Below are 15,827 nucleotides of genomic sequence, written 5' to 3' on the forward strand. Positions count from 1 at the left end.
ATATCACGCCCAGAAAGAAATGCAAACACACAGTTTGCTAAACCAACAGCGTTAACTGCCGAGTGGACGAACGGGCAAACAAAGAGTTACTTGATATTTTAGGCTCAGTATCCTGAGAAGAATAAAAACTTAATTCACGTCCAATAAAAATAGGAGAAGATCACGAGGGCTGAGCTGACTTTGATGTGCACAGAACGTATTTATTCGCTCGCTGAAAGACAAGTCCGCACACTCTGCGGACATAACAGATAACAGAAAAGTGCAAAAAAATGACGCAATTATTACAATAACCAAACATTTACATCTATCGGCGGCGCCTGTTTTCCTGCATCACCGCGGACTCCGCTTTCACTGGAAGGCTGTAGACTGTGACGGAGACGTTTGTGTGTTTGAACACCTGCTCCAGTATCACAGACACTCGAGTCCACTCCAGTCGATCCAGGCCACAGCCAATGCTGTCAGAAGAGACAAAATGATACATACATATATACACATATATATGTATATATGTACACATATATATACATATATAATAATTAAAATGAATGACAAGGGGAGATGAATACAAACCGAGGCATGGATATTTTTGTCACTCCGTTCTCTACACAGTGTGACCTCATGTCCTCCAGGCTCAGCCTCAGGCTGTCATAGGTGGGTTTTTGGCTTGCTTTTTTCTTTGTGATCTGCAATATACAGTGACATTGTTATTGTTATTATTATTATTATTATTATTAGAACTAAAATTTTATACGTAAATTTTTCATTTGAAATTAACTGTTTCTTCTTTACCAGATAGTAGACAAAACGTCCGTCTTTTTTCAGCACGGCGCATTCTCCCGTCGTCCTTTCTGTTTGACCATAAAGGACAGAATAACCCTTATAAGAACAAGAATATTAAACACGATATAAATCACAAACACAATTAGCTTTAAAGCTTCTTCAACCTGCCCCACAGTTGAACACAATGTGTGCAGCACACACACACACACACAAAAAAAACACCCCAAATGTTTTCAACCCACAGATGTTTATTATAAGCTCTAATGGAGATTTGTCAGCATGAATGTTCGATAAATGTGCACTAAATGAAGCATAAGACATTAAGAATGTTTTTTAATGTTGTCATGCTGTTTTGGCAGGAAAACAAGACGGAGAGGACACGAGCACAGGCACACAGGGCGAGCTGGAGTCGCTTTCAGAGAGTTAGGTTCGACAAACTCAAGAGTCTCACCGAACCCTCAGATGAGAATCTCGGAGTTTCCAGTTCCAGAACATCAGCTCCAAGTTAATTCAATCACGACAGAGTAGTTTCACTCTGTGTTAAGTGCACATGCACCGACACAAAAAATATACTCATGCAGATTTAAGGGGGGATTATTAGAACATTTAATTCCAAGTATGACATGAATACAGTTTTCACTTAATATTAAGTAAAAATACTTCAATTCAACTCAATAGTTGAGTACCATTTTAGTTTAAAATATTGTCCTGACCTGCACACATCGTACTCTACAGGCTGACGAAAACATCTTAGTTTCTCACAGGAATCATTTTAAATATGTTAATCATGAAAGAGAATATGATGATATGATATGATAATACTCACAATTAGATATTTATTCAAAATCATTCATCCTTAGTATGGAATCTAAAATGTATTTAAAGAAATGTGAAAGAATGTGGCCAAAAACAGTTACTACATTCAAATTCAAAATACCGAGGTCTTTTAGGTCGTGTTGTTTTGACCCAACTGGCAACCCGTGGTCGCTCGGCAGCTGAGACTCTACTGACTGCAATGATTGGTAGACGGCGGTAGGTGGCGCCACATGCCAAAACATGATTTCAACACATAAACATGACTTGCAGTCTGCAAAATATTTTTTTAATGCAAAGCTGTACTCTTGTTGTTGGTGAGTTCAGTTTGTTATATGAACATTATTCCTGAGTCTCTGTGACATATTAGGAGGATTTTATGGCCAGTTGCTTTAGATTTATTACATAATGCACCTTTAAATTAGGTGCAATAAAAACGTAATATATATAGCTCAAACATAGAACAAACAGGTGAGAATTAGGGGTAATTGGCTGATTGCTGTACCTCATTTTACTCACACCATAGTGTTGTTCTCAGAAACATAAATGTCCTCTCCACCTATTTCCACTTCATTAGTTAAAATGGCCTAATTAAATTATGATTTGATTTCTACTCCATCAACACAACGATGGCCATGAAACACAATGAAACAAAGAACGAATTTGCTTTTTTTTTTGTTGTTGCATGACTTATTAAAAAATGACTTCCTGCCTGGGGGAATCAGTACCACCAAAAATAAGCCACGTCTCTCTCTCCTAATGAATATTTAATAACAGGGCTGACTCACTCTGTTCCTTTAACTCTGCTTCTCCTCCGAACTTCCGCTTGAACAGCACCGCGATGCCCGCCCCCATGCGGCAGTCCTCGCTGATGCAGTGAGCCAAAGCCTCGTCCTGTGGACCGGAGAACAGGTTCCCCGTGACATAGCTGAGGCTCCAGCTGTTTTCTGCTGACTGGCCGACAGGGGGAGCAAGAGGACGCGTTACACTAAATCGCCGCCGCCGCCGCCGCCGACGACAACAACAAGTGCAGAAACAAACATCGAACCAGAAACACACTCGTGTGTTTAAAGTGCTCGCTTTACCTCAGGCTCGTCTGTGGGCAGCGGCTCGACAGCCTCGCAGGACATTGTCCACAACGAGGAGACAAACTCGGCCGTGTCTGTAGAGAAGTTATGTTAGCAACTAGCTCGTAGGAAATGTAGCATGTGTGATTTGACAGAAGACGCTCTCCCTCGGCGGTTTGTCTTCTTCTTCCGTGTTCCGGTTTACAGCACACTACTGCCACCTAGCGTGTTGGAGTACTAATAACAACACGTCACCGCAGGCAAATCAGGGGCCCCAGACTGAATGTATAAGAACACTTCGTGATCATTTTGAAGGACTGCAAGATATATAAGTTGTTTTAATCGTTGTATTATAATAATTCACTCTTTTATTATTGTGTGTTTTTTAGAAATAAAGTACATTGTTGTTGTACGGTGACCTTGAGTGTCATGAAAGGCGCCTTCAAATATAATGCATTATTATTATTATTATTATTATTATTATTATTACGTTACATTGTACAATAACAATTAATAATTTAATTACTTGATCAATCAATTGAACTTTATTTAAATGGCACTTTTCATACAAGGCAATGCAACTCAAAGTGCTTCACAGAATTAAACCAATTAAAATAATTTAAAAAACAGTAGCGTAAAATGAAGCATTAAAATAAATAAAAAATATTTGTAGAAATTATGAGATACAGCTATTGGAAGATTTTTTTTTCTTTTAACTATTAATATTCATATGACATATTATGAACCACTCAAATCAGTCTGCCTTGTATCGATACCTGAAATAGCTTTCAATAGGAGTAAAACAGAACAGGATGTAAATTAAGGATCAAAGCACTAACCATAATGATATGTGAGAAACATCATAGGAGTTTGCAAAAGTCATCCATCACTGATATTAGTATGACACATTTTAATATTTGTGGTTTTCAAACACAAGAAACCAAGCAGTGTAATTCAATCATCGTCTAAAAGTGAAAACACACCAGCAGGTGAGTGTAGGGGCTGTAAAAATGTTTATTGAATAACTTGTTTTACTCACTTATGACAAAGAAACATAGACAATACACCTTATACTTTACCTTATATAGCAGCTATAGAATACAGATAACATTTCAACGTCGTGGGCAATGATCAACAATATCAAAACTATTTGTGCTACATAACTTTATTAAAGTAACACAATGTAGGATTTGCTCTCTGGTTCCCCCCAGAGTTGGAAAACGGTGTTGTTCATACGTGCAGGACAACCATGTTTTCAGAGCAGGTAGAGTAGTCTATGTTATAGCATTCTACATAAATGTGGTTATATTGTTTTATTTTTAAATTGGCTACTCTAAATTGACCTGTCCAGGGTGTACACCAACTTTTGCCCCTCTACGGATTGGCACCAGCAACCCCTGCAACCCTCATTTGGAGGATAAAGCAGAAGCAGATGGATGGATGGAAAACTAAACCAGAAATTTAGTTTTTAAAGAGATATTCACAGCAAACATTGAGCTGTCTTGGGGGGTTAATTCCCAGAGCACTGGAACTTGCGTATATCACACATATTGAGAGTCTGCTCACTTGCCTGGTTGTGGTCACTTACTGTAACTTGCAGAGTGCAAATGAGAAATTAAACAGGATGGTGTATCCTTGGTGAGCGAAATTGTGCGGAAAACCACAAAAGCCTCTGAGCCAAAGAAAGAAAAGAAAGCCAGAAAATTATTGGCTGACAGCTCACATCCACTTTCTGAAGTCCAGGAGGCGCTATACTCTGTCCGCTTGGCCAAAGGTTTTTTAAAAAAAAAGAAATAATCCTTTGTGACCAAACTACTTTTTACTCCTATTTTAAAATATACTGGTATTTTAAATGATTTTAATGTCTTTTTATTATGGTTTTTATGTGATTTTAGTGCAATTAGTGCAGTGGTATTCTATTATTTTCTAATTATGTGTGTGCGTGGCCATAAAGTAGAATATTGTGGTTCTTTTTTGTGAATCAAAACCAGAAGTAAGTTATCATCTTGGAGACCTTTATATGATATAAAGGTTGAAATCCTACATTGTGTCACTTTAAATGTCAACCATAATCAATAAACAGAAAATATATATAGCATTGTGGAAATGATAAAAGCAAAATCTTGCACAGCGCTGTATATTACAACACCGCGGTGACTACTGTGCTGTTTCCTTCCACATAATACGATATGAGAATGCGAGGAGTTCCGGCATGGTTTACACACAGTTTGTGCCTCGGCCTGAGGAGTTCTTTATCAGCTGGAGTTCATCTCCGCTCGGTGGAGAGCCAATCTCCGGGGTTGACGTCCATCTGCAGCATCTTCATCACCCACTTGTCCCGCCGCGCTCCGTCGATGAACTCGTCCAGAGACAGCTCCCCTGAGTGATGAAGGACAACATTTTTCTTTTTTGAACCCATTTCACTGTACGTTTGTCTATTCAGAAATGTGAAACTTTGATAGGAAGCTGATCCTCTAACCACCAAAAGGTCAGACGCTGCCATTTTAAATGAGAAAAAGCAAAAAAAAACAGCCACTCACCATCTCCATTTTCATCAACCAGCTCAAATATCCGATCAACCACTTGATCTGGGGTCAGGAGATTGCACTCTTCGTCCAGCTCGCCGTGGCAGGCTTTCTTCAGTCGATAAATAGACTGAGGGTGACAGGAAAAGATTGTTAGGAATATGATCTTTTATATACTCCTCAAAATGTGTTAAAGGGGACATATTATACCCGATTTCTCTAAGTTAACCTAGTTCCCTGTCCTAATGAACATGTCTGTGACATGCTTTGGTCAAAATACCATTAGAATGAATCACCACAGCAGTTTAATCACCCTGACAAAACAGCCCTGTTCAGAACGCTCGCTTTAGTAGTATCTCTTTAGGTCCACCTTAAAGGTCCACCTTAAAAAAAAGTAAAACGAAACTTAAGGGACAGGAAATGACATCAGCCACAGAGGCTACTGGGAGCTTACAGCAGTTAGCGTTTGGAAAAGTGATCATTTGCAGGCTCTAGCAGGCACATTGCCGTCATATATAACATGTATCCACTGGACAGATAAATCCTCTGAGGCTGGAAGTTTGTGTAGAACTCTGTGCTGCACTGTGGAGCCAAGAATAGAACCTTTCGCGGATTTTGCGGACTTTCGGTTTTCGGATACCTTTGCCCTCGCCAGCACTCTTGCGTGTTTTACAGACAAAGCTGAATTCCGCGAGACAACGATTCCAGGAATTTAGCGCATTGTGGCGTCCCAGTGAGCGCAGAAGTCAACATCGTGTGTTTCATCTCCTGTACTTAGACTGAGGAGGACCACAAAAACTTGACTGAGTCATCTTTTTTCACACTTTGCCGAGTGATAGGACCTCCAGAGTCCCAAATATAAGGATCTAAATGATTAAAAAGTTGATTTTGCATAATATGTCTTTAAAGGGCTGTTTCACCCATTTCTTTGACAGAAAATTGGTGAAGAGAAGTGCAGGGCTTTTATTTTCTTTGAAGGAAGTGACGTTTTGTCAATTTTATTTATTTATTTATTTTCTATCTCAACTTCCTCTGTTTGAATTATGTATTTCAGATCCACTGTATATTTTTTTGGGGTGAAGTGGCCCTTTAAAGCCCCCCAATAGCGCATATAGTGACATTAAAGCGGCAAATATCACCTCCACAATTTCCAGAAGCTCCACTTTATCGATGCACCCACTTCCGTCTTTGTCGTACATTTTGAACGTCCATTTCAGTTTGTGCTCCAGTTTCCCTCTCAGGACCAAGTTCAACGCCGCCACATACTCCAGGAAATCGATGGTGTTGTCCTGCGAAACGTCGGGAGAAAGAGTTCAGACGAGAAGAGAAGAGACGGTTTTGACTGTGTGATACTTTAATGCAGGGGGTGTCAAACGCACGGCCCGCGGACCAGAACCAGCTCACCAGAGGGGTCCAATCCGGGCCCACGGGATGAATTTGTGAAAATTTGACAGTATGATGTGAAATACTGTATTATTCAGTTCCAGATGACAGTGGCAAAATGTTTTGTGGCTTGTTAGATCCACTGTGATCTGTAAGTTGTAACGCACATGCCATAATATTGTTCAATAATATGTTTTGTAAAAAGATACTTCATTAATCATTTAATGTCTTTTTTGTTATATAGCAGATAGTAATTCTCTAACTAGAAAACATTGTGTGGCTTAAACTTTTAATTGCCTCTTTCAGAAATATGTTGTAACTATTGTAAATATACAATTTCCCAGGGCAAGGACACTCAATATTTTAATAGACGACTAAGAAAAACCAGCAAATGTTAGATTTCACTGAGGCAGAATACAATGAGACAAATGATCTTGGTACTCACTCCATTCTTGTCAAAAGCTCGAAACATGTTCTCGATGTAATCCGCCGCCGCCTGGTTCTCGGTGACGCCAAAAAAGCTCTTGAACTCGTGCATGAAGAGGGTCCCACTCGGGCATTCCACGACAAACTTCTTGTACCATTCCTGCAGCTCTGCCACGTCAATCTCCTTGTCTTGGTCGCTGTCCTCGCTCAGGCGTTGACCCATCGCGGAAACGATGTATTTCTACGACGAGCTGCAAACCTCGAATTATTCCTCACATCACAGACGGCCAACTACACTACGTCTTGTTTACAAGTATACATTTCACTCCTCAGGTTAATGCGACATCCCCTCTGAAAGTCCGTTATGGATCATCACATGATGAGGGATTAGAAATGGAAATAGTAACGTGTCGGAATCAATTAGACCGCAGACACATCATTAAAGGATTTCCCTGTGCCCTTTATTCTATCTATAGTAATAATAACAATAATGTTCTGTATGTTTAACATTCAGAAAACATCCACTTATGATAAGTACATCTATATATAGATGATTTTGCTGATTTTATTGTCGTTTTGGGTCTTGTTTTGCAGTTCAGTTGATTTGTCGTCAATAATTGGTGAGCAAAAGACAATTTTTTGACCTCGGTGGACAATAAAGATTTATTCTATTTGTGCGTAAAAGCATAACATATATCTGTGATGAAAGGCATTAAGATAATGTCAAATGGGAAGCGTCAACTTAAGTAAATACAAATAATAAATGGAATAAAAAGCCGATAAAAATTAAAAGTGAAATGGTGGAAATGACACGACTGTACATTTTCAACTGTTAATTTACTCTTTATCTATATACATATTTTTACACATTTTTGACCTGCGATTCAGATTTGGAATTTCTTAGATAAAATAAATATATATATATTTTATATAAATGTCATATTAGTTTTCACAGGGGTTCACAGACAGCGATGTCTTTCGTGCTGCTGAGAGAAATGAAATGTAATTACTCAAATGTACAATGGCAATAAAAACGTGCAAAACAAGAGGCTCTGTTCGGATCATGCCATTTTGACTTGCGTGACGGGAATCGTGGGCTATGCAAGACTGACTTATTATTTAATGAGGCGTCTCGTGTGTCCTCAAAATCGGATGAAATTTGAATTTCTCCGTTACTGGTGCACTCCTTTAACTCATCATTCCAGGATGTTTCTGACGGCTCTGATGAATCATCTCAAGCTCTGACCTTCTGGCACCAGGTTATTTACAGCTAACACGATTACTGTTTACATGTCTGCCTCAGTCTCACAGAGGCCTATAATGAGCGGTGTTTTTAAATTCACTTAGGACGGACATTAAATTACATCAGAAGCATTCGGGGGGGGTTGAAGCATAGTTTCTTGGGTAAAAGAGTCACGGTTTACAGGTGAAGGCTTGGCCTGGCCCAAGGATATCTGCTGACAACAGGGTCAGTGTTAATCTTAGCTTAGAAGAAGTGCCAATGCCATCTGAGCAGAGACTGGACGTTATCCTCATAGATTAAAATGAATCACGGCTTCTATTATTACACAGGGGATGTTCTAAATCGAACCCATAATTTGGTTCCTCCAATAAACAGGTCTGTTCTCCGGTGCTCGATGGTGGGGAAAAAATAATAAGACCCTACTATTTTAAAACACGGTACACACATCGGTTCCTCTGCTCTCTCAGTGAAATAACAACACCGTGTGGTAATGGTAATGGCATGGTAATATAAACATTTAAAAGTAAGATTTAGTATCTAATAATCGAAGATAAGCAAGTTAACACATTATACAAACAAATAAAAATGGCGATACACATCATTAAAACATCACCACATACATGGTAACAAAACAGTGGCATATTAACACGTTTGTTTTGCCTTCCTGAATAACCTTTAGTTCTCTTTTAGCTCAATTTTTGGTCACCATTGTGGTCTTAATCAATTCCTGAGGGCAGTATCTGGCTCTTCAGAATGCAAAAGCAAGATAACACGGCACAAAAAAAAAAAAGTAATTCCCTGAATTCACACTGTCCACATTTGTTGCTCTATTTGAGATAAATTGAGCCAACTGCATTACATTAGGTTTTAACATTTATTGCTTTCCCATGAATACTATGATACAAGCTCAAGCATTCAATTTCCAGCGGTTATCAGTGTTATGAAGGCAGTGGACACGAGTTATTACAAGTCTACAAAAACTGATATACAGACACGTACTGTAAAAATCCTTGCTATCAAAAGGGACAGCTATACAACTCGGGCGTGACGTGACATGAAATGTAAAAGTACCGCGTGTTCTCAGGACTAGATCTGATGCAGAGACAGCCAAAAACAATACTCTATTTCACCTACAACTACTGTATTGTATGCTAATATTGTCTTCATACAGTAACAAAGCAAAACTATGTTTATCACATGATGTTAAAAAGGGTCAATTTAAACAAATGTAACATACATTCAGTATGTTATGGTATATGCATCATACAAAAAAAAAAGCGCAAACATCGGTCAAGTTTTGTTTTGCATTCTTAATAGCAGAGAGCGAGCGAGATGGTCAAAAAACAACTAGGTCAAGGTAAAAACATAATTCACACAGTCATATGCATCTCCATGGAAGCAAATGCTCAATGATTATTGAATTAAGAAATCAGAGAATACATTAGATTAAATTAAAACGCTCAGGTATAAAAATCACGGGGGGGGGGGGAGGGAATATTAGAAAACCTTTTAGACAAGAGTTAAAAAATATATAGTCCATAGTCTTCCTTTTCCTTCTAATTTAATTAACAGGCAAATTGAAACTCTAAGAGGACAAAAAGATCCTTTGGTGAGGAATCTCAGAGTCCACATCAGTCCTGGTCCTAAAGGTCCACAGTGCTACAGATATACCCTTTGTGTGGCATCATACAGTGTAAAAAATAGTCTGTTTGCAGGCTAGGGCTTCATGTTAGTCATGTTCCCCAGGCTCTTTTGCAGTCTCTGTGATGTTTGAGTTGTCAGCATCGCCCTCTGCTGACAGCTCTGGTGAACTACCACCAGAAGAGGGAAGCTGCTTGTTGCTGGACAGATCCTCACCGTCACCGTCGCCGCTGCCGCTGCCGCTCCTCTCCTCAACATTGTCCTGCTCAAAGCTTGTGCTCTTCTCTGACGGGACGGGCGGGTCCACAGTGTCGTCACTCTCCTGTGAACTGTGGACGTCTTCCGTCGCGGACGCCTCTCCCTCCCTTTCGGGCGTTTCCGTCCTTGTGCTGCTGGGCTCTGTGGACCAAAGCGAACAACGTTGAACGAAATATATTGGTCGATTCATATTTGGAGAACATTTATAGACAGGCATGTGACGTAAAACACACATGCTTACCATCATCACAAGTCGTGTCACAAGATGTTTGGCCACTTTGGCACTCTTGACCACAAGAGTCTTGTGAAGAGTCGGGCATCTCTGACGAGCTCTCTGACATTTTACAAGACGCCGCCGACTCTTTCTCTTCCGTTTCCGTTTCCTCCTCTTCCTGTTCGTCAAACTTGAGCCTCTTGACTTGGTGCTCTTCAGAATCAGAACTGTCGTCCTCCTCCTCCGGGTGTTTGTTTTTTACCCCGCTGTTTGGCGACATTTCACCTTCCGATAGTGAAGAATCACTGCAGTGACGACAAACACGCAGGTTATTAGTTCATCGACACTTAAACCAACGGTCTTTGAATTTGTGTATTCACACTGAACATGTGTGTTGTTGCATTGAAGCAAAAAACACTTTGCAGTGAGGTTTAACTGGTTATTTATGGTTGTGGCAAACGTCGAAAGTTATCATTGCATCCAGGAGGCGGCAGCAACTACTAACCTCCATACACACAATTCTCACACCTTATGAATTATCACCAGCATTTATGAGCATAATAATGGCAATCAATTCTTCTTCATTAACTCTTGTTGAACTGTAACCACTGATAACTATTTTAATCATCCAACCTTTGCGGTTTATTTTGAGTTGTTGTTGTGAAGTAAAAGGATAGCATCCACCATGGATAGCTTCAATAGCCTGTGTGTTGTGTTCAATGTAAATAGTAAACCCCCCGGTTCTAAACAGAAACAATCAGTTAACAGTGTCTATTTATTATTAACGCGCGTTAACGCGTGACACGTTTCCATTCCATGACATTCGTTTACCAGTTAGCTCCGTTAGCTCCTTTTAGTGGCGGTTAGCGCGCCTACAGTCGAACTGGAGCGGTCTGTTTATTAAATGAAAAGAGCAGCGCTTCAAATAACCAGCGTACCTGTGCACTGCGTATGTGTGCCTCTGTTTTTAAAGGTTAGCGTTACTTTAGAGACTCATTTTTAAACAATCGGGAGTCACGTAAACATGACGTCATGCACGTCTTTTTCCGGTCAGTCGTCATGGAAACGTGTCATGCGTTAAAGCGTTAACGTTTGATAGCACTAAATACATACATACATATTTTTTATCACATTTTACACCGCATTTTCATTTAAGCTATTTGAAAAAGTAAAATTGCCATTTGAATTCACCCCGTTTCACTAAAAGAACTTGATATTACCATGTTGTTTGACATGACCAAAAGTCCTCGTAGGGACCATCTTGTGAACCCGGGTCTTTTTGTGGCAAGGCAAAAAGTACAGTAGGAATGAATCAGATCACAACGCGCTAGAGAACTTTCTGTATATCACCCTATTGTAAACATTGTCCACAGTGTGACGTTTTTAATTACCTGATGTGGTGCTCCTCGTTCTCTTCTGTGCTTGGTTCTGGCTCTTTGCTCGCTGGACCGTCTGGGAGGCCATTGGTCGAATGCGAACTTGACCATGACAACTTTGGTCTGTGGAGTGGTTTTGGTGTGCTGGGTCCATTTATATTTCGACTGCGATAGAAGAATATATGGTCAGAATTTCAGTTCTTATACCCTTCCACTGAAACAGGCAGACATTATGGTATTGAGAGCAGTGTGTATGCGATTTGAATGTGGTTGAGGATGAATTTCATTTTCTGCTCGCCTGCCCAGAGAAAAATTTGTTTGAATAAGACCAGGGGAAGAACCCTGATTTATAGAATTATAGAAAATGTATGCTTATTAATAAAGAGACATTGCATCCAACTCTTGTTGCTGTTACTTTCCTGGAGAACTATCATTATCAAATTGTGAATGTGTATATTGTTAGATGCTATGTGGTCATCTTTCTATCTTTATTTACTGGGTACTATTGAGTACATGACATTTAAATAAACAAGTCAATCAATATAAAAAACAGCTTCAGAGCCAAACTGACAGTTGTCCTTATACCCTGACTGTCTTTTGTCATTGTGCTCTAAATTCATTCAAATGCCACATTCCTGCGTAAGAGGTAGCTTAAATTTGCTGAAGTCAATTACTGACAAGTATGTGACTCCCACCTGTCTAAATATAGGGAAGAGTTACCACGAAACATCACTCCATTCATTCTGTTTAAACTGGATGCCGCATTTTTCCTTCAAAAGAAGTAGAAACACATAAAAACAGCACACTGTTAAGTGTAACTTTGTATGTGTGAACAAAGGGGGGGCTGTCAACGTGCAGGAGAAGTGGTAATAGTAGCGAGGGGGGTGGATAAAAATGGAGAGGTTCTTACTCTGAGGTGGGATACACGCAGCTGACCACCATGACATTCTGCAAGACATTAACAGCAAATCATTTTATAGCCATGAAAGGTCAAGTCCATCAGTACTTATATGAATGTAGCTTATATTAAATGCATTAGTATAGGAATCTCACCTTCTCCAAACCCCTGAGAAACTTGTCTGTTCCTGTGTAGTTACGCTTCGGGTCCATCAGCAGTTCACACAGACGCTGAATGGTGAATGGGATTCTGGCGAATATATCAAGCAATATATTTAGAAATAATTAATCCCCAAACTGGCAGCAGCAGAGCTGAATGGGTGGGGGGGAAAAAAGCCTCGTTAGTTGGGATTCGATCTATGCGTGGTTATACCTGGGATAGATCCGGATGTCACTCACGTGACTCGGTTTGCTCAACCTGCCATGTTGGCAGGAAAAGCTTCTGAAAAACAAATTGCAGCAGCGCCAGTTTCAAGCTTTAAGAGTTCACCAGGCACTTTAAATCCGCAGAGATCGAGCATTGTATCGCAGAACCTGACAGCCTGAATGCATCTAAATTTGTCCAACTGAATAAATCAAATCAACATCTTAGTGTGTCTCAGGAAGTAAGATTTGAATCTGCGAATCTCTGGATGCCAACTTTAGCGTCACCTTCACCTGCATGATGATACTATAAAAGCAGAATCTGTTGCCTATGGGTCTTCTACACTCACTTTGAGTGTGTTTCTGTCGTCCTAGCTTTGGTGATCAGGTAAAATGCTCTCCCGTTAACCTGTCCCTGTCTTTTTTGGCATCTTGGCGCATAGCAGCTATCCCCCCCCCCCCCATCTTCACTTTAAATGAAAACAAAGTGTACCATCTATTGACATGTATCTTGGGTTCTGATCACAGTGGACAGCTTTAAGTACAGGTATGAAGCCACTTATAACACTGAGGATACATTGAGATCATTTACTTAATTACATACTCAAAAAAAAAACTAACGTGATGTTTGTAATATGCAAAGTGTATTATTACCAGCTATACTCACCCATTGTATCCATCGACTATTTTTAAGATTCTCGTCTTCATCTCTTCGTAGGGAATATACTCTACATTGGGATTATGCAGTCCTCTCTGTTCTGGCATAGACGCATGGAAATCATCCATGACTGTTTCCAGCTTAAACATGAAGTAGCTTTTGAACTGGGACCATGAGATCCTGGAAGATATTGGAGACGCCAGTCTAAATGAAAGTAAAAATCATCTTGAACATACAGATACCAAGACATTTCAGTGGCAGGAGAGATTAATTATACAGTTTCAGGCTAAACGTCAGCCTCTTGTTGCTACTCACAGTGGCTGCCCCGTCTTGGCAACATGACAGAGGAATTGCTCTAGTACAGGACAGGTCTCTTTCTTCCCTTTCTTGTCAAAATCTGCCACATGAAGGAACAGAAGAATTGTTTAATGATGGGGGAAACACTTGAAATAGCACAGTTGTCTGACACAAATCTAACCAAACAAACAAAGATACATATCAACATTTGACAATAATGTAGTATGGAAAATATTCAGGGGGAAAAAACACGGATGATATTAAAATATTTTAGATATTAGAAAATATAACTCTTTCAAATGTATTTAAATAAATCCAATACCAAATAATTACTATTTTTTAAACAAGCATAGTATAGAGAGCTGTCAAATTATGACAGAAAAGTCGAGGAGACTACAGTTCCATAGCATTTTGCTGATGCTTTCTTGCAGCGGTTTATAACAAAAATAACTAATCAGTTAACATGACCTGGAACCATTTAGGACTTTTAAATTATGTTAAATACTTAAAAAAATTGTTTACTTGATGGAGTTAATTCAAAGCTCTGAAAGACTTTAAAATACCGGCAGGTAATTTGTCAAACAAAAGTCTCTGTTGACTACATGGAAAGCTATCAGAAAAGTTAGTAAGTCAGTGTGTTTACTGTTTGTTTACAATCCCCTGCTAGCTGTTTACATCACTGAATCAGTGTTAAGTTGGAGAATAAACTATTGCAAGGTGGGGAAATTTGAGCAATTTGTTTCTTACAGAGAGAAAAGAAAGCTAACTTAAGTTAAACCAGGCACAATGAGGTCAGTGTCCCTGAATGCCTCCTGTAAACACTAGTCGGTTTTTAGTAATTAAGCTAAGTTACGACGGTAACGCACGTATCGTAGTTAGCAACCATAGCAGATTAAACCCCGCGCATCGAAATACAAATAAATCCTTTGTAATAAATTGCTTATTGTGATAAAGAGCATTGCCTTGAAACGCGTCCAACAATCCGTCGATGTCCATATCTGTGTCCAGACACTGGCAGAAGATACTTGCTAGTTAGCAGTAGCAGGTAGCTACTCAACAAAGCTGGTGCCATTCACTGCGCATGTGCGGGACAACGTAATCACGTTTGAGGAAGATGCGTTTGAGTGTCATCGTGAAGAAGAAGGTAAACAAGTGCAAGAGAGGGACACTTTATTTGCCAATAAAAAAAAAAAACCTCTACACGTAAACATCTCCAAGTCTAACAACAAGAAGGCTTTGGAAACAAACGATTGACATAGTTTCCCATTTAAATATTTTCTAACCCCCTTCATTTTCTTTGTATCTGTATATTTATTTTCCCTTTTCATTCTGTTATTGTATGTATACTGCACGAGTTATGTTCCAATGTTGTACCACTGATGTTGTACATTGATATTTTATTTAATAGCTTTATTTTCAAACAAATCTTACATACAGAAAAAAACACAAACAAGAAAATACATGAATAAAAACAAACATAAAAAGCAATTTATTTGTTTTTTAGGGGTACTGTGGATGCTTTGAGACATTTATATTTTTTTTTTTCTCGTTTTAGTGTGTTTTAGAAATGTTTATTATGGAATCTTGTTTCTGCCACTTTGAAAACATAAAGGCATGTATTAGTATGTCATTTTTACGAGATAGTTTCTTTTTATTATGACTTAATATCTCGTTATAATGACTTAGTATATCATAATTATGAGACACCATCACATTATTATGACTTGTTATTATGACTTTACTGTGACTTAATATCTCATAATTATGACTTGGGTATTCATTCTTTCTTTCCAAATGAGCTTACACAATGTATTTCTCTGTGATGTAAGAAATAACTATAATAATATTTATCTGTGATTCATTTATTTATTTTTTTTATCTTAAAA

General features: G+C 39.0%; 3 protein-coding genes across 3 annotated transcripts; all 3 read right to left on the reverse strand.

Moving 5' to 3' along the window:
- Nucleotides 1-262: 262 nt before the first annotated feature.
- oard1 (O-acyl-ADP-ribose deacylase 1) lies at nt 263-2,836 on the reverse strand. The gene is made up of 5 exons (XM_083894643.1): nt 2,679-2,836; nt 2,382-2,547; nt 790-848; nt 571-683; nt 263-455 (listed from the first exon to the last, which is right to left on the reverse strand). Exons 1-5 carry the CDS (start codon nt 2,721-2,723, stop codon nt 305-307), a joined length of 534 nt encoding a protein of 177 aa, XP_083750769.1. The 5' UTR covers nt 2,724-2,836; the 3' UTR covers nt 263-304.
- Nucleotides 2,837-4,926: 2,090 nt separating this feature from the next.
- guca1b (guanylate cyclase activator 1B) lies at nt 4,927-7,217 on the reverse strand (the record flags this gene model as incomplete). Its single annotated transcript, XM_083895734.1, has 4 exons — nt 4,927-5,039; nt 5,201-5,315; nt 6,325-6,474; nt 7,014-7,217. 4 exons carry the CDS (start codon nt 7,215-7,217, stop codon nt 4,927-4,929), a joined length of 582 nt encoding a protein of 193 aa, XP_083751860.1.
- A 1,932-nt stretch (nt 7,218-9,149) lies between these two features.
- On the reverse strand, nt 9,150-15,009 carry LOC310931469 (serine/threonine-protein phosphatase 4 regulatory subunit 2-B-like). The gene is made up of 9 exons (XM_083894630.1): nt 14,904-15,009; nt 13,960-14,041; nt 13,654-13,848; nt 12,780-12,873; nt 12,637-12,674; nt 12,422-12,496; nt 11,742-11,891; nt 10,378-10,655; nt 9,150-10,277 (listed from the first exon to the last, which is right to left on the reverse strand). Exons 1-9 carry the CDS (start codon nt 14,935-14,937, stop codon nt 9,967-9,969), a joined length of 1,257 nt encoding a protein of 418 aa, XP_083750756.1. The 5' UTR covers nt 14,938-15,009; the 3' UTR covers nt 9,150-9,966.
- Between the last annotated feature and the right edge of the window lie 818 nt (nt 15,010-15,827).

This window comes from Microchirus variegatus, assembly GCF_963457635.1.
Source record: "Microchirus variegatus genome assembly, chromosome: 9".
NCBI lineage: Eukaryota > Metazoa > Chordata > Actinopteri > Pleuronectiformes > Soleidae > Microchirus > Microchirus variegatus.

Coding starts and splice junctions, on each gene's coding strand:
- oard1 (XM_083894643.1), bottom strand. CDS start 2,723: ATGTCCTGCGAGGCTGTCGAGCCGCTGCCCACAGACGAGCCTGAG. Junction 849..2,381: donor AGCAGAGTTAAAGGAACAGA/GTGAGTCAGCCC, acceptor ATGGTCAAACAG/AAAGGACGACGGGAGAATGC. Junction 456..570: donor ACAAAAATATCCATGCCTCG/GTTTGTATTCAT, acceptor CTCTTCTGACAG/CATTGGCTGTGGCCTGGATC.
- LOC310931469 (XM_083894630.1), bottom strand. CDS start 14,937: ATGGACATCGACGGATTGTTGGACGCGTTTCAAG. Junction 12,675..12,779: donor TTCTCAGGGGTTTGGAGAAG/GTGAGATTCCTA, acceptor AATGTCTTGCAG/AATGTCATGGTGGTCAGCTG. Junction 10,656..11,741: donor AACGAGGAGCACCACATCAG/GTAATTAAAAAC, acceptor TCGTCACTGCAG/TGATTCTTCACTATCGGAAG.